The sequence below is a fragment of the Botryllus schlosseri genome, chromosome 9, assembly GCF_051294905.1.
Source record: "Botryllus schlosseri isolate E-star chromosome 9, Bs_hap1, whole genome shotgun sequence".
Taxonomy (NCBI): domain Eukaryota; kingdom Metazoa; phylum Chordata; class Ascidiacea; order Stolidobranchia; family Styelidae; genus Botryllus; species Botryllus schlosseri.
In genome coordinates, this window is record NC_137244.1 from 18,366,953 (window position 1) to 18,390,579 (window position 23,627).

Genomic DNA, 23,627 nt, shown 5'->3' on the forward strand with positions numbered 1-23,627 from the left:
GTACCAAAATATGTAGGCCGAATGTTCACGGGCATCCTAAAAACTCCACTATCAGAAGAAGACTGTGGTGTATTTTTCATTTACATTCAATTACTAGCGCGATGGAAGTCGACCAAGAATTCGCAGTATACTATACGTAAACGCATATTTATCCGCTACACATGTAATATATATCGCCAAGAACACCTTTATATATTCACACGTTCAAGCAATATGATAACGTTAAACAAGACAAACATCCGAAAATACAAGTAAAAAGAGCCATCTAAAATTTACATATCAATAACTAAGGGCTCACATATTATGCGATTCATTTGATATGGAACCGCTGTCTACATTTATAGAGTCATTTTTATACGAACTGATTTCGTGTCTCAACAACCAAATTATCAAAGGTCTTTTTTAGATTCATCGTCGATATTGTCTTCGCTATTATTTTCTGGCATTGTCATTTCAATTTCATTATAATCAAGGTCACTTGAGCTGTGTTCGCCTTGTGAACCAGTGTCTTCGTGGTCTTTCGTTAAGTTCCCATCTGAAACCCCGACTTCTAACAAACAGTTGTCAGCGGACCGTGTATACTCCGTCCCGAGCTGTTGGGTAGGCTCGATATCACTATTCGAATCGGAGCGACTATATCCTCTCACAATTTCGTGCTCGATCATTTCTTCTGGGAAAATATGCGTCCTGATCGATCCAAACGGATCTTCTTCCGTGCTACCTTGCTCAGATAATACAAGTTCATCCGTCCTTCGGTGCGGCCTCAATATCGACGAAGCAAAAATGAGGAGAGTACTGAGCCCGATCGCGATTAAGGTCACGGCGATCTAGGTTTAGAACATACACAAATTATGTCAGAATATTAAGAATGAACGTAGGCTTATATCCCAGTGGTTTGTTAATCGGTGATATGACTTAAGAATGAGGCCTAGTATTAGAGAATTTCCTCGATAAAGTAATATCATTTGTGCAAATGTTTTCGATTCGATTCGGATTTTTTTGCAGTCGGATTAGCATAATTTGGAACGAAGATTCTGGTCAATTTGAGATATACCTTGATTCTTTACTGATATTGATATCGGAATTGCTATACTTCTAAAATGAGTAGGCTAACTGCTGTACCTCAATTATGAGGTGAAAAATTCAAAAGCAATGCTGAATTACGAGATCTCAATAAACATATAGCGACGCAATAATCAAAGTTGTCGGACCAGGAATCTACTTGCTCTTACACAACTGACTGTATAGTGCACGATGTATAATAACACATGCACACAGTTAGTATATTGAATCCAGCTGTAACTACATGCAACACCAGTGACACTACTATCCTCACCTTTAATGTTATAGGCGTGTATTTCCACAAGACTATCATCTTCATACGCAGATAGCCCATATAGCAAGGCATCGATTTGGCATCTTTGTTTATGTTGCTACATCTGAATTAAAAATCGACCACTTAATTCTAAGCGAAATATCAATACTGTAATGTATAATTGATAACATTGGTAGGTGTAGGGAAACATGATATTGAACCATAGCAGAGATGGGCAACATGATCAATTTTCGAGTCAGACTCAACTAGCCTCAAAGCTTTAATACTCGACCTGGAATTGAAATACTCATATAATTGATTTTGCCTAACACAACCGCACTGTTGCGAATATCCAAGACTATATCTAAAGTTACTTTTGGTAGAGTTCCAGTATTGTATCTTCTCTCCGCTGCAATGATTTATCCGGTACTCCCAGAGCCAGGAAGGTTTCATTTTTTACGACGTCGCCATGTTCCTCCAAAATCACTGCCAAGTTGAAAATTGCCTACATAAAATAGTGAAAAGACCGTGCGATTCGTGTGAATAATCGTGCAATGAAAGACATCGTTGTTCACCTGCGCCTCATTCTTTCTAGCGGCGTCCGAGTAGTGAGATACAGCTTTTTCGAGGTCGGTGGTTCCGTTGATGCCGTAGTAGTAATAATCACCCATTTTATTTTGAGCTGAAGCGGAAAAGCGATTTCAACCAACCAATTGTGATAGAAATATGACATATGCAGGTCGATTTCAACAAGCGGAAACCCATCAACGGCGTTGCCAATCACGTTTTCCGATCTGAATCGAAATACTGGATTCGACGATCGATGTTCGAACAAAACTAATTGACTAGTCGTTTCAACATAAAAGTATGACCAAGGTATGAATACACTATAGGCATACTACTCATTTAATTTTAGATAATTAACATTGGAGGAACCTCTTTTGATTCTAACATTAATATTGAATGCTATACTTCATGCCGAGGAAGACCTTGCCGTTCAGAAACAAATGGATATATTTTTAATTTGTGTTTAGCCATGATCTCCTACATCTCAAAAATCGCAATATTCGGATTCAGCAGAGTGCACGACATAATATGCTTTAAAGCAGTGGTTATCAAACTGGGAGTGTCATAAAGACTAATCAGTTCCTATACAATTCGAATTTGATTTACCCTATTACTCACGTTAGCTACTGATGAGTGATGAGAGTCGGTCGAAAATCTTTTAGCGAATAAATTAACAAAATGAAGTTATTGTTTGTGTTATTCTGAATTTCTGTACCCGAATGGCGTGTACAAATTATTGCTCTGTGTACAGTCCGAATTTCATATATTAGAGGTCTCTCTACCGTCATAATCTTAAATGCCATCAAACTATGCGCTGGGATTGCAAGACCTTATCCGTACTCTATTCAGTAATGAGGCAGAAGTCAGCCGAATCAATCGTAACCGCTCGTATTTGATTTTCAATATTCCCACTGGCTCAGATAGTGGTGCGAAAGGTGGACATACTTCCAAAAACAATATACAACTTGACCATTTTGAGCTCATCTGTGTTTTCTTTGTCAAATGAATTGATAACGTGGCGTCATCGTCAAAAAAGTGAGCATTGAGCCGGCCCACCGGGTGGTCTTTAATTTATCCATATCATGCTGGAGAAATTGTTCGTCCCAGGATCATTTGTTTACTAAGGGAAGGAATGCCATGTGGGATCAATTTGACGCCGGGTACACCTATCTAAAAATGAGGTAGGGGAAGGCACCTTTCACCCCTGGCAATCCACCAATATTCACCGCCTTACCATAACCAGGAGGCTGATAATGATGGTGAGCACTTTCGTTCCAAAATCGCCAGACACAATCTTTCGAGATGCTTCCGTGGAGATCGCCATTCTGCAAATGACAATCATGCACTGGCACTCCATACAGCGTTACTCGCAGTCTAGACTTGTTACCTCGACGTCATCGAATATATACGCGGTGTTAAACATAGCAGGTTCGAATCCGGATTCGGCCACGGCCAGATAGAGCAACGCGGCTTTGGCCCTGTAATTAGCAAACACAACGGAAGCGAATAGAATGTGTAAATGAAGTTCAGTACACATATGGTCTCCTACCATGATTCTGACCGATATGCTTGCAGCGCTTCTCGTAATATCTCTCCCATGTGAGGACTCATGTCTGCCACGGGTCGTGCCCAACTGAAATATACGAAGTGCCAATGTTTATTCATTCGGTTCATAATTTTATCATTTCCAGAGTTGTTCAGTAACGAAGTACTTCTACTTTTTCGGAGTACTCAAGTGGTTATACTTTTCGACTTTACAAAGCCAAAAGTGTACAGGCCAAACCTACTAGAGTACTAAGAAAAGTAGTGCGTTACTGACCACCACCTTTGCAATCAGCCAACGTATTCTGATTATATTACGTGAAACGTCAAAAGCTTTACATATACTCACATGATCGCATACATAATATTCCTTCGAAGATAGTTTTCGATCCCACTTGCGAACAAATAACTTACTCTCACGCACGAATGCACGTGACCCCTGCTCGCCGATTTGTAGAAATATTGGAACGCTTGCCTCTGTCAACGGGTCAAATTTATCTTCCGATTCACACGAAGCAAGCGTTACGGTCTTACCAGGTCACGATCCTTTCCTGGGTAATCTCCAATGTAATGCATGTGGCCCAGGTTATAGGTGGCGTCGATGTTATTCAACGCGCTGGCTTTCTCGAAGTAATCCACGGCTTTCACTTTCATGCCTTCTTTCTTGATGTAATACCTACGAACTGGTGTATTCAGCATTCTTGCTAAACACGGGGACATTGTAGAATTCGATGCGGTGTAAGAAGGCGAGTAAAGAGAAGTGAGGAATGTGGATTGCGGTATGTGCTCTATATATTAGTATATTTGTAGATTGATTCTAGACATTATACAAATTCAGAACTGATTGACAGCAGGTACATTGTACAAGTAGGTCACCGCTGGTAGGTCACATCGTAACTATATGCGGACGCGAACAGGCAAACATTTTCTTAACGAAGATGCCACGATGCAATTGAGATTGTGACATAATACTCGAATCGTGACACATATTATTTTCCGAAGGTATTTCCCCCTGGACTATTTCCGGCACTGCAAAGCTCAGTACGCCTCGAAATATACCATATATTTGGCATTAGCCATTATATTTCTACGGTAGTAGAGAATAGCTGCAATATTCACACAGCCCGTGTGCTATAGTTATAGGCTACTACAAGCGGATTTATGAAGCAGTTACTGTGCGATCTACTATATTACCATCCTAAAGTATTATATGCGCTAGGAGACTCTTTAGCAGCGGCCTGCTCTAGTGCTTCCACGCCCTTTGCTTCGTTAACTGCGGTGCCATGACCCTGAGAAGAATCGCTAGCAAGTGACCATGCGTTCATACACCTGTGCTTCTGATATTAGCAGCAATTAACTGTAATAGGCATACTTTTACATCATACATCGAAGGAATGGTCTGATCTAAAAATGGGTGAGTTAGCGATCATAGTTATATTACCAATGTCCCAGGGCGTTCAGCGCAGGCGCAAATCCCATCTTAGCCGATTTCAACAGTACTTCGAAAGCTCCTGCGTTATTACTGGCAGCACCATGGCCCTGATTATTTAGCGCAACGGTATCAGTCAAAATACGACACTCCGTTTTAACGTCAAGCTCAGTAGCTGGCTATATGAAGGGATGCCAATATAGATGGAAATAACTCGGAATCATCATGTAAATTTCATTTCTCGGCGATACAAGGCGGAGAGCGTGTAACTTTACCACCAGGGTTCCGATGCGATTGGGACTTTTAGGGATTTTACCTGGCTGATTTCAGGTCAGCTAATGAATAACGAGCCATCGCTTCGCATTTTGGAATTTTAAAATGAGTCATCCGAAGATACCGAACGCCAGTGTGATTTACACGACCACATGAAAATATTTCTGAAAACAATAACCAATGGAGCTAGCCAGCAATTCCAGTCTATAGGAGACAAGATTCCAATCACACCTTTAATAGTCAGTCATATCAACAAAAAGCAACCGAAGGTGAATTTGTCATTTTCCGCTGCAGTTCTTTGAAAATAATTCGAAATATAAATATTCGAAAGAGATGATCCATAGACCATAGGACATGAATAAGATAGATGTCAGCGGTTGTTGTTTATGGCAACTGACAGCGAAGAGTGGCAGTATAATATGAACATTTCGAAGACAAGCGAAAGCACAAACCTTCATCAGCGTGATCCCATAGTCATACAGTGCCTCGGGATCGTCTGCATTTTCCAGAGCAGCCTTCTCATAGTATTCAAAAGCTGCCTTCAGGTTTCTTTTCATACCTTGTTTTCCCCAATAAAGGAATTGCGCGAAATTTCTCTAAACGTTGCATAGAAAACAAAGTATTAAAAAACTATACGCAGGCTCATTCATGAGACAACACCATATGTCCTGCTACATACCTTAGCTTCCTTCACACCTGTGTTGGCTTGATGCTTCAGCCATTCGAAAAGATCTTCGTCTTCAGCAGTTTGACTTTTCATTTGCTTCTCGTCAGTAAGTCGAACCCGATTGACTTCAGTCTGAGAATGAATGAAATTTTCAATCGTTCGCCGCAAAGCTCGCAATGATTGAAATATTTTAAATAATTATAAATTAATATTTTAATTAAATGAAATGTATAAATATTTTCTCAATATTGGCACGGGTTACAATTGTGAGTAAAAATAGGCACAATTCGTAAATTAGTAATATCTAGTAACGTTTATCCAATTATATAACCCGTAATGGTTGATAATAAAGGCAAACAACGGTAAACCACATCACAATAATAACTGCATGTGCACCTTGAAAAACAATTGCCAATATAAATATATTGCTTGCTGAAACGGTGAAATTCATTAATGGATGTACTGTATACTCACCATCTGCTCCTGGTGAGCTAGTCTATCAGCTTGTGCCCTGCTTGCCGCATTCACGAAATACCCTAAATATCAGATATCAAGTTAATTACTTCATCAGCGTATGCTTTGTGGGAGAGGATTCTGTCAGATAGTCGAAAAGTGGATATGTACACGGTGTTGTTGTACACTACTTGACATGTCACAGCTACACTCGTAAAGGAAATATAGGATATTGTAGAAACAGACCGATCTAACCTCAACATCTGCATTGACAATTACTAAAAAAGTATAATAAGGGCATATAAATATCATAATACTATATAAAGTTGAAAATGGGAATATATATTATCGATGGAAATTCTTGCAGATAGCATCGCGTGATTATTCATCTCATTAGCTTCGAATTCCATCAGAGATAATAAATATAATATGAGGCCTAAATTAACAATAACACCGAATATGAAAACACACTACGTACGACTTGTCGACATAGTGGACTTATACGCACAATACGCTGTTTCACCATCTTCCGGGAAACCGTCAACTCCTTTAAAATACTTGAATGCCAACGTCTTCACGCACATCCTATCCGCGACCAACGCTCCACATTTGATGTACATTACAGCCTAGAAAGAAGGGACGAAAAGTTTTTACGAACGACTGACGCATTGTGATGTCGCGCATAAAATGTGACATACCTTGTCCCTGTTTCTTTCCACTCCGAATCCGTTTTCGTATATCGTGTACAACAAATAAAGCGATGGTCCGTGCCACACCAGTGACGCATTTTTCAAAACCTCTATCACCGGTTCCATATTTGCAATGCGATCGCCATTGCCCTAAAATGAAGCTAGAATACAGGACCCTATACGATCACGGGAGAGGAGGTGAGGTATAAATGGTAATCTTAGCGAGCGCGTGACTCATCCCGAATTCAAGATACAGAATTGAGATTTGAAGGAAACTTCCTTCAGTAACCCCATAGTTTATTCGATTGTTGAATTAATTCACGCCCACTATCATCAGTAACAAATGATGTATTGGAATACTCGGAACTGTCAAAATAGACAAATTACTATTCAATCACAAGTAAAAGTATAGCGATTTTCACGATCTGTCAAAACTAACTCAAGCGGGAGCAGAAAAGGAAAAGTAATCAAGTATACGTAGTTTCAAAAAGTTAAGTGAAAAAGTAAATAATTTGCCCAATGAAATGGTAAGTAAAAGTCAAAGTACCGTAATTTTCCGAATATAGTGCGCCCCCATGTATAATACGCACCCTTAAAATGGCGTGTAAATTCTGGGAAAAAGCCTGTACCCTACCCATGCATAGTACGCACCCTGCATTCGCAGTACATGAATAGTTGTGTTTCAGTACACGATGTTGTTCTGTTTTGCGATGTCACTGTCGAACAATCATGACATAACCATCGCTAATCATAATACAATTAACGGCATCCTCTCTAAACGAGAGTAGATAGTAGACAAAGCCTGCGAGGCCCGCGACGCGATAATTCAGGCTAGCCACACACGACATCTTGCGCACAAGGCACAAGGCCTATTACAATTACAGGTGCGATTGTTCAGGCCAACTTTTATGTCGGGCGCACCAGTCCTGTTGGAGATGCGACTGATTTCGCAAGCGATTATATCTTGCGCACACGGCCTCTTGTGTATGCGATTGTTAAGGCCTGTTGATGACGCGATGAATCGGCAAGGATTGCCGCGGACGCTTGCAGCAATCAGCGACCTAATTTCGCTCGCGTACAAACGGCTAACTAGCTCAGCAGGCGCTGTGCAGACGTCTCTCGATAACTAGAAACACGCTTTCCGTTAATTGGCAGCGCGTTACACTCTATAATTACGGAGCCCAATGGCTAGAGGTGATGCGCGATTTAAACAAACATGAAGAAAGGTGTGATTTCAAGTTTTTGATAGAGCGATTCTTTTTCAAGGCTTGCTGTACCCATGTATAATACGCACCTCCCTATTTTAGGGCAAAAAATCGGTAAAATTTTGCGCATTATACATGGAAAATTACGGTAGTCTACCAACATATAGCTATAATTAAGAATGTACTGCAGTCCACAGGCGCCGACTTTTATTTTTGCATGGGGTGGCGGCAGGCGTCTAGCCAGGGCGGGGTCAAAACCCCCCTTTTGAAATGACCATTCTGACGCTGATATTCAGTTGCAATTCAACAAGTCATATTGTCAGGGTTACGCGGGGCCGTGACCAATTAGCGAGATTCATCTGTGCACGCATATCGCACAATGCAACGCGTCGCGATCTCCCGCTGAGATGATTGCGGGATTAGGTCATTGATTGCCGCGCAGTCGGCATTCGTCGCTGGACTGAGCAGTAAGACAGCGCGACAATTTTGGAACTCGAAAGACAGACAAGAATTATGATTGCAAACGCGCGCGGCCAATCAGTAATTATCCCTTACCGCCTTACGTAGCATTGAGTAGCTCGCATCGCGACAATTGGTTGCTGATTAAAACATCGATTTTGACTGCATTGCTGCATTTCCCGATTTACGTTCGCAAAGCATAATTGGATTAATATTTTGGGCACTGGAATAAATTCCAACTAGCAGGCACACACAATAAAACACTGTTCAACTTTGCGCTCCGAAAATATTTTATCACAAAAATGGATCTCAAAATATTTTAAACGCGGCTTGCAGCTCTCATCAATGCAAATAATGCACTTTAATTTGTAGAAGGTGAACATATATTTGGTCGTAAAATCGCGATAGGAGGTGGTGTTTCTTAGAGCTCGCGATGAAACCCACGTTTCCAACGATGAGGTCGAATTTGTACATCTAATAAGAATCGTTAGTTTGCTGAAATCAGCATCAGTACGCTCTGCGAAATACGTAGTAGTGATCAATTTTATCGGACTGTACAATCGGCCGGCAAAGTTGCGCTGATAACGAAATTGCAGACATGCCGCAAACCCGCAATAATTACAATTACAGGGAGCGCTACTCATACCTAAATACCCAGATTTGACAATGGCAGCGAGCACAATTTGTTCAGACGCGGGCATAAGTTTTAATCAAAAAGATACATAAACAGTTAAACACAAACAATATTACATTCGAAAATTGTTACTGTTTGGCGAAAGCGTTTCTGCGGGCGGTAGCAGGCCTGCATGCGGACGCGATAAATCAAATCACCGGCGACAGTGCACACTGCACAGTGTACATGAGATATTGATGACCCATTTCGCATATAAATGATTCTCGCTAATTTGCAATACGCAGCATCGATAATACGAATTAGTGAATTGGCATTTCAAAACGACGGGATTTCTAGTAATAAATGAGAAACTCCCTGGCTACGCACGTGGGGTTTTTATGCCGATAACCCGCTGGTTAATATCAGCCCGGAGCCTATACGGCCCGATCAGCCAGTCGAATTTGGTCGTAAAATGGTGCACTTTTAATTATCCACGTGTTATTGCAGTAAGAGCAGTATGGGCGCATGTCGCGACTTCGTCAATAGAAATACATATCCCAAAGATTTAAAATTCGATGCGCGATAAGATTGCGCTCGATAAAGTCCGTCATGCAATGAAGTTTATTGAAGATTCCCGTTCAAACTAATCGAATAAATTCAGAATTTGCGCCACCGAGAATCTCGTGTTGCATCAATTTTGACAACGTAATTCAACGCCGTGCACTGCACAATGCGCAGTTAACAAATCAAAGACTAACAAGTGGCACCGAGGGAATACGAGTGTATAAAGCAGACAAGAATTAGTAGCCCACAGATGATAGCAAACGAGAAAGCGCGCATCTAATCAGTAATTCCTTAACTTGCGTACAGCACAATGGGATTCCAAGTCTGACATCGCGACAACTGTTTGGTTTGCATATTATAACAACGTTTGAGCTGCATTGTTGCATTTCCCGATAAAGTTGGCACAGCCTTATTAGAGTAATGAATATGCGAACTTTGCGCAGGAATGACTTTCAATTCGCAGGCATATACACTAACACACTGTCCTATTTCGCGCTCCAAGTCTCCAATTAAAGAGATCATCACGGAATTAACTCGAGAATTATTTTGTAAACGAATATGGGCGCAAATACAATTTAATCAAGGGGAGACAGTGAATTCGCTCGTCTGGTCGAGAGAGAAGATGGTATTTCTCCATAGTGTCCTATATGGTGTCGACACAGGCAAATCTCACGCCTCAGTGAAATTGTATCACGTCGCAATTTCCATTTGGCTACAGGCAATTTGACGGTCATTTTTGACGGGCTTGACGAGCATTAAATTTGGTAAAACGGGTATCAATCGAAAGCTGACTCTGCACTGATTACGAAAATATAAATTTTATTCTGCTCATGTCCCTGGAACTCCCACAATCAGCCTCGAATTTTTCATTGTTATGGAGATTGGCATTGAGACGCAACAATGGTGTCTGGCTCTTTTTCTCTTGAGCTACTCTCTAGTTTTGCCAGACAGCATTGTTACGTCCTGAGCTACTCTCTCGTTTCGCGAGAGAGCATTGTTGCGTCCCAATGCCAATCTCCATAACAATGAAAAATTCGAGGCTGATTGTGGGAGTACCAGGGCCACGAGCGGAATAAAATTTATATTTTCGTAATCAGTGAAGAGTCAGCTTTCGATTGATACCCGTTTTACCAAATTTAATGCTCGGCAAGCCGGTCAAAAATGACCGTCAAATTGTCTGTAGCCAAATGGAAATTGTGACGTGATACAATTTCACTGAGGCGTGAGATTTGCCTGTGTCGACACCATATAGGACACTATGGTTTCTCAGCGCAAGCGTGTCGCAATCGACGCCGTAAACGAGGTCGCTTCGATTGTCTGATTACTAATCACTGATTACAATTTATTGGGTCGTTTTAAGCACTAGTTCGTCGTCGTCGCTAACGAAGCTGCGTATCCAATTATTCGCGCGCGTATCGGTTAATGGTAATTAGTTGGCATTTACTCGCTAATTGACAGCGCTGATGATTGGAAATTGCAAACGACGGGCGTTTAATCTTATTGAATAGGGTAGCCGCCACCCCATAAATGTGTCACCCGCCACCCCGTCACCCCGTAACTCGGTGCCTATCTTCAAGTATGCAAAACCTGCTCGGGCACTCCGGGAAAGCAAAAGTATACTTCGTTACTAACCGCCTCTTGGAATATTGCATATGTTTCACCGTATTGGCGGTTACTATCTGCTATTATATTTGATCGCATTTTTACAATTATTGATTATTATTTATCGATTAACTCACAAGTAGTCTCAACGCGCGCTTGTAAAGCCTTTTTCCGACAGCTTGGTAAACATTAAATTTGTTGCTTCTTCGTTTCCTGCTGCATTTTATCAATTGCGATTCGATAAGTTTCCACCTGAATGGAACGATATCAATATCATGGATTGTTCGTGGACAGGTCAAATTTTTCGGATAGAGGCTCAAATTATTTGTAATATTGTAAATGTTGTTATGTTGAGATACACGATGGAATATATGAAGGCACGATAAGAAAATAATTTAATATGAAATGATTAAAATCCAACTACACCGGTACGTGCCTTTTAGGTAAGGGCTGCGAGGACGCGGGCGATTGATTCTGCACTTCCTTTTTGAGAGGTCGTACCAGTTCCAGGAAATAAGGTCTGCTGATGTCTGCAAAATGACTTTGTCACAGCACAGCCGATATACTTCAGCGTTAGCGTTACCATCTCGCGTCTCCACTGTATCATTGGATCCTTTCAGGAAATCCCAACGTCTGTCGATCATTTTGTGGACCGGCTCCGTTTTGTGTAAAAACGCTTCTATTCCAGTGGAAAACATTGGGTGATCCTGACGCTCAAGCGGTATCTGGAGTGAATACGATAAAATTGTTGGGTGCAGGGAGATATGTTTTAAGGACCTCATGTTGTTGCCTCATGTTATATACGAAATCATTTGTCTGCACATCAGGGTTGTAATGACTCGACTCGACTCACGATTTTCTGATGACTCGACTTGACTTGAGTCATTTTCTCAAAATACGAAAATGACTCGACTCGACTCGAGTCAATATGTGTATTGACTCGACTTGGACTCGAGTCATTGCGCATGACTCGAGCCAAGTCAAATGACTCGAGAGGCAGACGGCCAAGACCAATATTTCATTGTAATTTCTAAGAATAGTAAAGTTACCACACTATTGGGATTTCGTCTATTGGTACTGCGGTACTTGGAAATGCGACCAAAAACTGCTAAAAGTTAGGAAAATTAGTATATTAAAAATGCGAACCATTCGCTATCACCAAACAAAGTTATAAAACTGAGTTAAACAAGATTTTGACAGGAAACTGAGCGGTCAACACTATGACTTGGACTCGACTCGAGTCATAATACCGTGACTCGGACTCGACCCTTATTTAGCTGACTTGGACTCGGACTTGACTCGGTGGTGAATTGAAAATGACTCGACTTGACTCGAGTCAAAACTATAAAAGTGAGATTGACTTGTGACTCGGTGCCTTGTGACTTGGTTACAACCCTGCTGCACATGCTCAATTTCTTCTTATTTCTCTTCAATAGAAGTTGTCGATAAACTGACTTGAAAACGACCCAACTGATATCGACGAAGCCACGTACTGAATAACTTCAAGCAGGATCGTAATGACTCGAGTCACGATTTTTTTTTCGATTCGGTAACTGGACGGGACAATCTTCAACGTTAGGAAATTTAAAGTCATTAACAGCCAGAGTTTATCAAAGAAGAATTAGTTAAGGTTGAAAATTATTCGTTGGTACGAAAAGTTATGTTCAGGTTACATATTGAATATTTACATCTCAACACACATAGCATAGCATCCTCACACCGGTTACATAGCATTGGCCTAGCATCCATTACAGTTATCATAGCTGTTGCGTATTAATATTCCTCTGGCGCGAAGTTTGACAGGGATATCTAGTTCTAGATGTCCCCGGGAGTCTGAGAACTATATATTAGAGGTCTTCAAAAATGACTTTTCTTTCTCAAATCGTACTGGCTACTTGATAAAATTCTTAGGTTAACTAATTTAAGCCTACACACCAAATTTGGTTCAATTCCAACCAGTAGCCGCATTGCTACAGAAGAAAGTTTCTATTTATTATATAACAATAAATAACAAAAAAATTTCTGTTCACCCCATGAAAGTGTTAGGTTGTCTATAGAAACGATGTTCACCAAGTTTGGTTCGATTCCAACCAGTAGAAGCGCAGTTATTGCCATCGGAAAATTCGGATTATGAATAAAATAGTATTTACGGTGATCAATTCTTCAATTATTTATTATATTGGTGCCCACCGTAAATACTATTTTATTCAAATCCAAATTTTTCGACGGAAATAACTGCGCTTCTACTGGTTGGAATTGAACCAAACTTGGTGAACATCGTTTCTATAGACAACCTAACACTTTCATGGGGTGAGCAGAAAATTTTCAAATTTTTTGTTATTTATATTTATATAATAAATAGAAACTTTCTTCTCCTGTAACAATGCGGCTACTGGTTGGAATTGAACCAAATTTGGTGTGTAGGCTTAAATTAGGTAACCTAACAATTTTATCAAGTAGCCAGTGCGATTTGAGAAAAAAGTCATTTGTGAAGAGCCCTACTATATGTATCTATAACTGTGATTGGTTATTATAATATAGCCCCGGAGTAAACATCACAGTCAAATAGAACCGGTTCACACGGGTAGGGTTGCATTTAAAACAAACGGTGTTTTAAAACACTTCGTTTAAAACATGTTTTTTTTAGGTTGTAAAATTATGCCATAATTGTGTAAATACTTGACAAAAACATGTTGTATGAGCCTACGGACAATTACCACCCGATATTGCCGACGTAGATCGATATAAGATGGTTGGAACCCTCAAAATAGTTGGTTCAACAGTAATAGTATATATATTTCGTCAGGGGAGCGATTTTTATCCTATATTTTCAATTGTCAGGTCATGACGTCACAATTGAATATTCGTGACGTCTTGGCTTAAAACACCCATAAATAAACAATAAAAAACATGTTTTAAATTAGGGCCTTGTTTTAAACATGTTTGTTTTAAATGCAACCCTAGTCAGGGGCCTCACCTGATCTGAAGTCACAATCATATTTCTCCACAAACGCATGCTGCCGAGAATTCCTTGGAACGCATTGGCGTGGAAACTAGGCCCCGCCGTGAAGTAACCCTTCTTATAATCCAGCGTCACCGAATGCATGTACCTGTAAACGACTGATACCGTAGTCCACAGCTGACATGATTTATACCTTGCGACAACCGTACGTCCTGACTGTGGAATTCGACTCCGCAAAACCTTCGCCGTGTTTCATGGTGATGTTGACCTGAACGTGGCATCATTTCGATTAAAACATGTTTAATGCGCCGTAAATCGCAGCATTATACCAAAGATCCAAATTGTTGCACGTCGACACGAACCCATTCTCTTACAGGAACTCGCCAATCGGATGTCACGACGTAAGAATTGTTGTTCGACAGTTTCGACTGTACTAACACCGCGCCTGTCGAAAAGCGATAATATCATAGTGACCATAGTGGCGTCACAACGTTATCGAAATTTCGGGGTTATAGAAAAGGAGACAGACGTAACTAAGGTGAAAATAGCGTCTCTAGAATATGTGTTGACAACGTTAATCCAGCGGTATTTTGTTGGCGAAAACACACCATGCACTAATCCCATGTATGCTGCTAGCGCGCAATTGGACAAACGTCCTAATATTGATCATCAATATTGGTCATCTTGATCAACGACGCATACATATAGTGTACCCATACTCTTTTGCATTTTGATAGTTGTGAATGTCAAATGCAGATGCAAATACCGTTTCTGTCATGTCAAAGCCTACTCTGACCTAAGTATATAGCCAGCATTGCATTGATTCAATCCACAAATCCAAATTCACATGTCATAGAGTATACTCTACCCTTATAGCCAGCAGCCCAGTTTAATGCATTGATTCAAATTCAAAATCCAAATTGACAAATCCGTGTCCATTATCCCCACTGGATGCCACCGCGAAGCCACCACTTAGCATAATTACGTGGCCCGCTTACACTTTCAATTGTACCAAGAGGCCGAAGCCAGCCAATTCCCAGCTAATATAGTTAGGAACCACACCTTCCTTGTTGATAAAGATAACGGGCGATCCATACTTCTCGTGTTCGTCGATATGTTGGAAGACCCCACATAACTCCTCACATTCCAGCGCCATGTAAAATGTCACCGATACCGTGAGCCTGCAAATGAAACTCTCGCATAAAGCTGATTGTCGCGACGAGGACAACGTGGTACCTTGGATTCTTTGCTGAGTTGATTTGAAATATCTCGGGATTTCTAGATCCAATGAAATTTCTAGGCACGCCCACCGATTCGTGTGATGATATAACAGGATGCGGCAGTAGGTTTACAGCATCTATAAAATCATTGCCTGTTATGAGGGCGGCAGTTTTATAGTCCCGAATAAACGAATTTTGCGTTTTGGATGACAGAACCGAAAAAGAGTGTTCAAAAATTTATAATCGACTGCCAGGTACCTAGAGCCCACACCGATAGCCCCGTTTCGCTGCAAATTTACGCTCACACGATTCAGTCTTGACTCTTGGGCCTATATAACTCCTTTCGCAGACTATTACGTGTACAAAGTATATTCTCCACTTCAGTTCAGTCAAGGAGGTACTTGGATTTTAGTTAAATTTACAATATTTTCACGAGGGAAGAGTATAATCATATAGTCCACAGTGATATATTCCATGAAACTCAGCCGCGGGAAACGTTTCCGCCACCTAATACCTATATCTTAATCGCAGGTGGTCAATGGTCAGTACGAAGTAAGTCTACTTTTCTGAATAACTACTTACCCTGGTGCTTGGTGATGTGTTTATGCTACTAATACTATATACTTTTTCCGGGAAAACTACGTATTGTTTTACACATAGGATTGAGTAAAGTAGAAAGCAGTTTATAGGGATATGTTTTAATGTTTGCATTTGGATTTGTACCAACCATTTGATCGCCTCTAATCTTAATAGCGCTATTGGTAAACGCACACCAACGCATCACGCTCGAGAGTTTTGACTCGTTGAATTACGATCTCCACACGAAGTAATATTGCTGGCAATATTTCTAAATCTGTTGAACGGAGATAGAAATATATCAGAATCACTCACTGTCATCCGGAGTAGACTGTGGCGGCGCGGTTTCGAAGATTGAATTTACTAATTGATACGGCCACGTGAAGCATTTCTCAAGGGCTTCTTCGGAACGGCAGTATGGCTCATCCACCTTCAGCTGAGCCATGAGGCTACGCTCTGACCTTTACGCACAAAACAAATCACCTGTTGAACCATAGTACAGCCAAAGCAAGGCGTAGTACAATATAGTACAACTGCTGCTGTTGAACGTTCTTTATCCATTATTGGCAAGCTACTTAGTAAGGATAGACACTTTCTACCGACTACCCAATAATGTAGGATAGTATATTTCATTGTATTGCAACAAATTTCAATTATTTCTACCAAAGTACGTGATGTAGGTCTAACTACTAGAATTCTTCATAGGTCTAGATTTCGTTACAATAAAGTTTTCTCACGTAAAAATTTGTCAATTTTTACTTCGAAAAGTTTTTTCAGGCCAAACTACTTCGTAAGGACAGACAGCTACAACCAGAAATGAAGATAAGTAGTAGAATTCTAACATTATGTGCGAAGACGCCTTATTTACATACATGAGTACAAAATGTTGTCAAAGTTAAGTTTTATAACGTAAAGAAATGTCAAAATAATCTCTTTCAGGTCAAAATCTTCCGGTTTTTAGGTTAAAAAATCGTCCTAGTTATTATAATTATTAACCTCACCATTCCCGAAAGAATATAGGGAGACATTCCCATCGTCAGACCGCTTTAACGATAGTGTCCAAACTCTCGCCATTGCCTTAAAATTGGTTGCGGCTCTGATGGGAGTATACCTGTTTCTCCAAGTATAGTTCCTGCCGATCCACACCCTAGTATCTGAATGGTTTACGTTGCGTTCCCTTCTGGGGCCTAGCACCACAAATCAGCAGGAAAGGTCGGGCATTTATTTATCATATCCTAATCGTACGAATAACGGAAATGAAGCTTCTGCAAAATAATTTCGCTACTGACCTATCATATCCCAGTTCATAGATGTCTCTCGGAGTGCTTGGAGCGTTGACCAGAAATTCCCAGAGGTCTTTATCCAACATCGCTACCTGTCAAATTAAGCGATCACTATAGTTTCATGATCAGAGTCTCTAGTAGTTGAAATAGAACACTCGCCGCACGAGAAAAATTGTGATCTCGAAAAACAATTGCAGCCTGTCTGCGCACATCGATTGATGCACGTGTGATGGCGTGAACTATGCGCACTATGCATCACAAAATGTGTCGCGGTCATGAAACTGGGAATGAAGTCAGAAAACTTTGGCGACAACTACGAGAGGTTGGGAATTATAATTATATTAGTAGAAACCTATCTTGATCCTGCGAAGAAACGAAATATCAAAGATAGAGGTACTTCTACTTTTTACAAGTAGGCCTATACTCAAGTAGGCTTTGCCTACTTGTACTTACTCAAGTGGTAATGTTTTTAGGCTACTTCTACTTCCACTTAGCAATGTCAAGTAAGGGGGGGGGGTGTCTGAATATTACCCAGGCCGCGATTGAAGGCAAATGGAAAAGTATCATTTTTACCCAATATTAAGGTTACCATATTTTGGAGGAGGACGTATGGTAACCCTACCCAATATGGATGTCAATGTCTTAAGTTTTGACTGTTGATTGAAATTATCTGGAAGTGTATCTTGTCGTGCCAATGTAGTTTTTCCCGAAATCAAAACAAATCTTGCTGGTCAGTGGGTGTATTCTTTAGATAGCATAGTTTGTTTTTCAGGAATCCTATATTCTTCTAGCAAGTGAATTACGACAAGAAACATATTTAATAGAAAATGGAATATACGTGAAAAATTCGGTCGATACCTTAAGCGTGACATTTTGCATTGTCCACACTTTCGGATGTAGTATACTCGGCCTCTGAATCATTTCCGGCGGAAACTGCAACGCCATCGACGCTTTCGCCTCGTACGGAGAGGGAGAGCAGTCCCATTGCTTACGGAAGAAGATAACGTCAGAGTCTTTGAAGAGCGGTATGGACGCGTTGAGCCGCTCGTTAGACAGCTTCAAATGATTGCCGCCCATAAATAGTATCAATTTCCGAGGCTTTTTGCATTGGTATTTGACCTGAAGATGGTTGATATTTTCAACGAGGCATATTCAAATTCATGAAAGAGGATACCACGTCACGCTTGCTATCTACGTTGCTGCTTGCCCTAGAGTTGGTCTACTCCAGTGGTTCCCAACCTTTTTCATCTCGTGGACCCCTTGGCCGAAATCTGAACTAAAATTCCCCCTAGGAGAAATCAGCCCGATGCTTAAAAAAGGTCGTTTTTTCCCGCGCACGAACCTATTGTCTGAAGAATAAGACGTGCGCTACAGAGTGTTTGTGTCAAGGCGGGCCGCAACAATACCTTGTCGACCTCCAAAAAACAATGGTATTTGTCCCAATCCACACAATAACTTCTGGATGGCTTCGCTAACAATTCACACTAACTGCTGCGGAAAATCAGTATGCCGAAATTTACTAGTCGCGTGAATGTCTATACAGTTTATTTATGTATTTGGTAAATAATATTGGAACTTCCATAGTCCATATATAGCAGTCGTCGGAAACCTTTTTCGTTTGAAGACCTATGTTAACCCTATATTTTCCATTTTAACTCTCAAAGAGCCATACTTGTCAATCCATTGTTACGTCGCAATTTAAAAGCCGTGACGTCATTGTAGTACTAATTCGAACTCACTACATGGGATTCGTCGTCGGCGCCATATTTTCTCTGTAAAAGCTCGTAGGCTTACTAATCATCATGTGATAGAGCAATTCATCGTAAATAGCTCAGAATTTATAATACTGATAACTATAGCACTGATTCCGAAAACCGAATCTAAATATTGATCGACTTCTGAATTCTGCGGTAACATAAACGTTGCACACTACACGCCTGCATTTGAACGACAGAACTAGAAAGCTACTTATCAATTTGGACGTGGATAGCGAAGTATCGTTTGTAATTTGGATTTGTAATTGGAATGCCACTTCCAAGGCAGTTCATTTCTCGACCAAGATCGGGAAGACAATGTGCTTGTATTTGAAAACTAGATCGTCATTATTATAAGTGTTCCCATGTCTGCTTTTCTCTTGATCAACCAACGTATGGTGCAATCCAAGATTACGCAGCGCACGATGCCTGGTACATCGAATTCGCGAGAGATATTGGTCGCTGGCGCTATACAGCAACTTAAATTTGAGGATTTTGTAATGGGGTCCGAGCCCTTAACTCTGGATACGACCCCGCATTGACCTCTCAAATTCATGTTTATGCTGGAATGCTGCCACGAGAATAATTAATCTGGCCGCTAAGAAAATTTACTAACAAGTTACTACGATATCGGTAAAATTAAATATCAAATTAAAAAGTATGACAAAGCGCCATATATGACTCGCGAGCCATAGGTTCCCGACCACTGATGTATAGCATAAACGTGATCAGATGTCTTGCAGGAGCTGATGGAAATCGTGTCTTCGAAAATGTAGGACACCCATGCGACACAGTTGAGACTATTCATGAAATTTCGGATGGGCCCACATTGCTTTGTTGAAGCATGATATTATTTCGTGATCTCCGATAAAGATTGTCGCTAGGCTACTCGAAAGATTCCAAATTCGTATTTCATGATTGGGTGATGTGTTTTTCCTCGTCGGGTGGCATTTATACCGCTAGGCTCAGATTTATGGGCAGGGCTAGCCTATTCGTAGCCGATATTTCCGAGCCCCGCAGTCATATCAATATCGACGGTTTCGGTAAACATCTCTCCGTCATTTTGAATTCTACCGTCGATATTTCCCGGAGCACACCATGCGGATTCGAATAATTCACGAAACGTTTATATGTGGTGATGCGTCCTGGCGCGGATATGCACGATTGCACGTGCTTAATGGTCCCGTACTAGCCTACTGCACAACTCTGCATCCCTACGGCCTCAAGCGAGAATAAAACATTACCGTCCTTTCATAATTGCGAATACAGTTTTACTCAATTCTGTAATCAAGCGTATTTAATGTCCTATCTTATTCATTTTTAGTTTTCTAGTGACACTAAATCTCGTTATGCGCGCAAGGGAATTGTTCAGGTCAAATGAGTTTGTCCCAAAATAGTCTAGTTATTGCTCATTAAACAAAATTACTAACGAATTGGAGGTATGGTCCCTATTGCCCTCTGGTAAATAAATATGGCACAAAAAATTATAGTTCGTCACTTTCCGTTTAGGCAACATTGCACAAGGCTTAGCATGTTTTGTCACTAGAGACTTCAAATAGCATTTGAACATACTTCCAGCAACAACAAAAAAAAACAGTCAAAAAGAACATGCGCTTGGAAATAACTAGTTGAATACTTTGCAGTTCAGAAAAGAAACATTTTGTAAATCCGTTACAATTCTAAAGCAAAGTTCCTCCCTAAAATTACAAAATTCCCCCTAAGGAGGGAATTCCTCCTCGGTTGGGAACTCCTGTCTACTCTACTCGCTTGTTGACACGCTTTATTTAACAGCATAGGGATAGAACGAATGTTCGTTTTATCGGCATGTGAACCTTATTAATTTAAAGGCTCGCCTTCGTAGAATAATCTTGGTCGGTTTTACCATAGTGTCCTATATGGTGTCGACACAAGCAAATCTCACGGCTCACTGCGACTATGGTCTACGTCACACTTTCATTTGGCCAAAGGCAATTTTACGGTAATTTTTGACCGACTTGCCGAACGGGAAAATTGATAAAATTGGTATCATCGAAAGCTACCGTGTTAACGATTGCGAAAATATAAATTTTATTCTGCTCGTGGTACTGAAACCCCCAAAATCCGCCTCGAATGTAGCATTGTAATGGAGTTCGGTATTGTGACGCAACAATGTCGTCTGGAATAATACGGTGCAGCTGAGGAGCAAGTACGCATGAGAGTAAGAGTTTGAATGCTCAATCGGTTCCGCAACAATGGCCAATACGCTTGCGGTTTCCGCTGCTCCTCACCTGCTCCCAGCCGGCATAATTGCGTCACAATACCAAACTCCGTTACAATGGAACATTGGATGCTGGTTTTGGGGGGCTCTAAGACCACGAGCAGAGCAAAATTCATATTTTCGCAGTCAGTACCGCGGTAGCTTTCGATTGATATACCAATTTTATCAATATTCGCGCTCGGCAAGTCGGTCAAAAATTACCGTAAAATCGCCTTTGGCCAAATGGAAAGTGTGGCGTAGACTAATCGCAGTGAGCCGTGAGATTTGCTTGTATCCACACCATATAGGACATTATGGTTTTACCAATGATATATATCATGTGTATATCATGATATATCATGTGTGTAAGATACCAGGATTTTACAATGATCCTAATATTTTTATTTAACATTCCTTGAATTTCAACTTTTATATCATAGTGCCAGCAAGTATAACAAAACATAAGCATTATACCAATAGTTCTGATATACTGACGTCCGCATTTGAGTGTGTACTTACTCTTAAGATATAATTGTTTTTCACTTTTTTCGGAGGGTTTTCAATAGTCACGAAATCTTTGTACGTCATCAGCGGTTGTCGTTGCCTAAGAAGAGATTCACGACCATACGGACCAGGGTTCATACCGGCTCCTACGCTGTTCATATGGTATTGCAGAAGCGCCTGCTGATCTTGCAGCGATAAATACGGATCAAAGTCGTCCCATTGCTGTAAATGCATTGGGAGATGTTGAAAAGTTGATATGAACACATCCGCTATGATGATCGGTGCCGCGTTTCAATCAGCCGATCGGCGTGACGGACACGCATTTAGTGGCATTTTTAACACTAGAAATTGTTCGTTTTGCAATTGAGCCATCTAGCACATTGGTGTCCTTGGTGGAGATGTTGTCCTCGGGGTCTCATAACCATTTTTCTTCTAGTTGGTGTTTGTTGTTTACTTATGTGATACATTGTGTTGTCTGTACAATGTCTGAACTAGGACCAGGGAAAATAGTATGAAATGTGACGTTATTCTGCTAGTTGATTGATTGTATTTAGATATTTGATGAGCATAGAGACTTGACTGGACAGATAGGTAGCATGATTGCAAGCAAGATAGGGGTTCGATCGAGATAGCAAGTTTCAAGTTTTAAAACCGAATTATCAATCAGAATGTTACGTACGGGTAATTTGACCAGACAAAGACTAAACTATTCGTTATTGTGCAAGCACTGTCTTGCCCAACACATAATGGAGATACTTGGATGGCATGCATTCTAAACTGGTCCTGCATACGCCCAATTAGTCAGATTGACAAGTCGAAAATTGAGAAGTACGTGCGATGTACGACGAGTCCGTGGAACCACTAGCCCGTGACAATCATAATACAGAATAGTCCGATCGATCGATTTATGTATCCGGGTTCTGGAGTGCCTTATTCAGAGATAATAGGATTGTCACACAGATAAAATGTATGTCGATGTATCGTTTGATAAATGCATCTGTATATTTGTTGTCAGCGATCTATTTTCGCATCTGTCCTAGCACGATACTACTGACACCCACGAATGCCACGAGAAGTGCGCATCGCACAATTACCAGCGACGTATTATCTGGTCGTGGATGATACTCAAGTCTTCATATGCATTTATTTCGAAATAATGCATAGACATACGTACTCACCGCGATTGAAGGGCTGTACCAACTCGATAAAATGTATACCAACGTCACGATTTCCCTCAGCATTCTTAATCTGTCTTTAAGCGTGGGCGAACGGTAATAAACAATAGCCAACTGCTGGTTAATATGGTACGAATTCTTGCACTACACGACAAGCACAGCGCATCTAGTAAAGTTATCTCAAGATATCGGCATTTGAGTAACGACAACGCGAAATCGCTATCGTAAACCTTGGAAGTTGATTCTATCGATTGAACTGTAGTGATGCGTTGGCCTTATTGAAAGTAGCGACATCTGTCGACCTCTCATCGCCGAGAGACGACTAGTGGCTGCATTCTCCATCGGCTAGTGGCTGCATTCTCCATCGGCTAGTGTTCGCACTATAGAGATTGTAGTCAGTCTCTATATTCGCACTGCGAGTCTGCGTCACGATCGTGCAGACTAATATGCTGAGGAATTCTACGGCCTGTACTCATGGTGATATCAGGTTATAAGAAACCTGTTATATAATTTCGACGGAATATTCTACATGGTTTTAC

The 23,627-nt window shown here is 40.8% G+C and overlaps 1 protein-coding gene and 1 long non-coding RNA gene across 2 annotated transcripts; one reads left to right on the top strand and one right to left on the bottom strand.

Annotated features, from left to right (window-relative positions):
* Positions 1-51: 51 nt before the first annotated feature.
* Positions 52-23,414, bottom strand: LOC145447351 (protein sel-1 homolog 3-like). The gene is made up of 28 exons (XM_080325770.1): positions 23,092-23,414; positions 21,929-22,135; positions 18,278-18,538; positions 17,426-17,511; positions 16,452-16,597; positions 15,577-15,697; positions 15,403-15,521; positions 14,670-14,785; positions 14,550-14,608; positions 14,356-14,488; positions 11,962-12,103; positions 11,815-11,908; positions 11,516-11,630; positions 6,945-7,085; positions 6,755-6,872; positions 6,268-6,329; positions 5,806-5,925; positions 5,579-5,722; positions 4,619-4,713; positions 3,959-4,100; positions 3,774-3,901; positions 3,432-3,515; positions 3,270-3,360; positions 3,117-3,207; positions 1,891-1,997; positions 1,690-1,820; positions 1,337-1,439; positions 52-827 (listed from the first exon to the last, which is right to left on the bottom strand). Exons 1-28 carry the CDS (start codon positions 23,152-23,154, stop codon positions 390-392), a joined length of 3,657 nt encoding a protein of 1,218 aa, XP_080181896.1. The 5' UTR covers positions 23,155-23,414; the 3' UTR covers positions 52-389.
* Positions 19,196-20,234, top strand: LOC145447359 (uncharacterized). Its single transcript, XR_013917541.1, has 2 exons — positions 19,196-19,729; positions 19,833-20,234. It is a non-coding gene; the product is annotated as an uncharacterized LOC145447359 (long non-coding RNA).
* Positions 23,415-23,627: the final 213 nt, after the last annotated feature.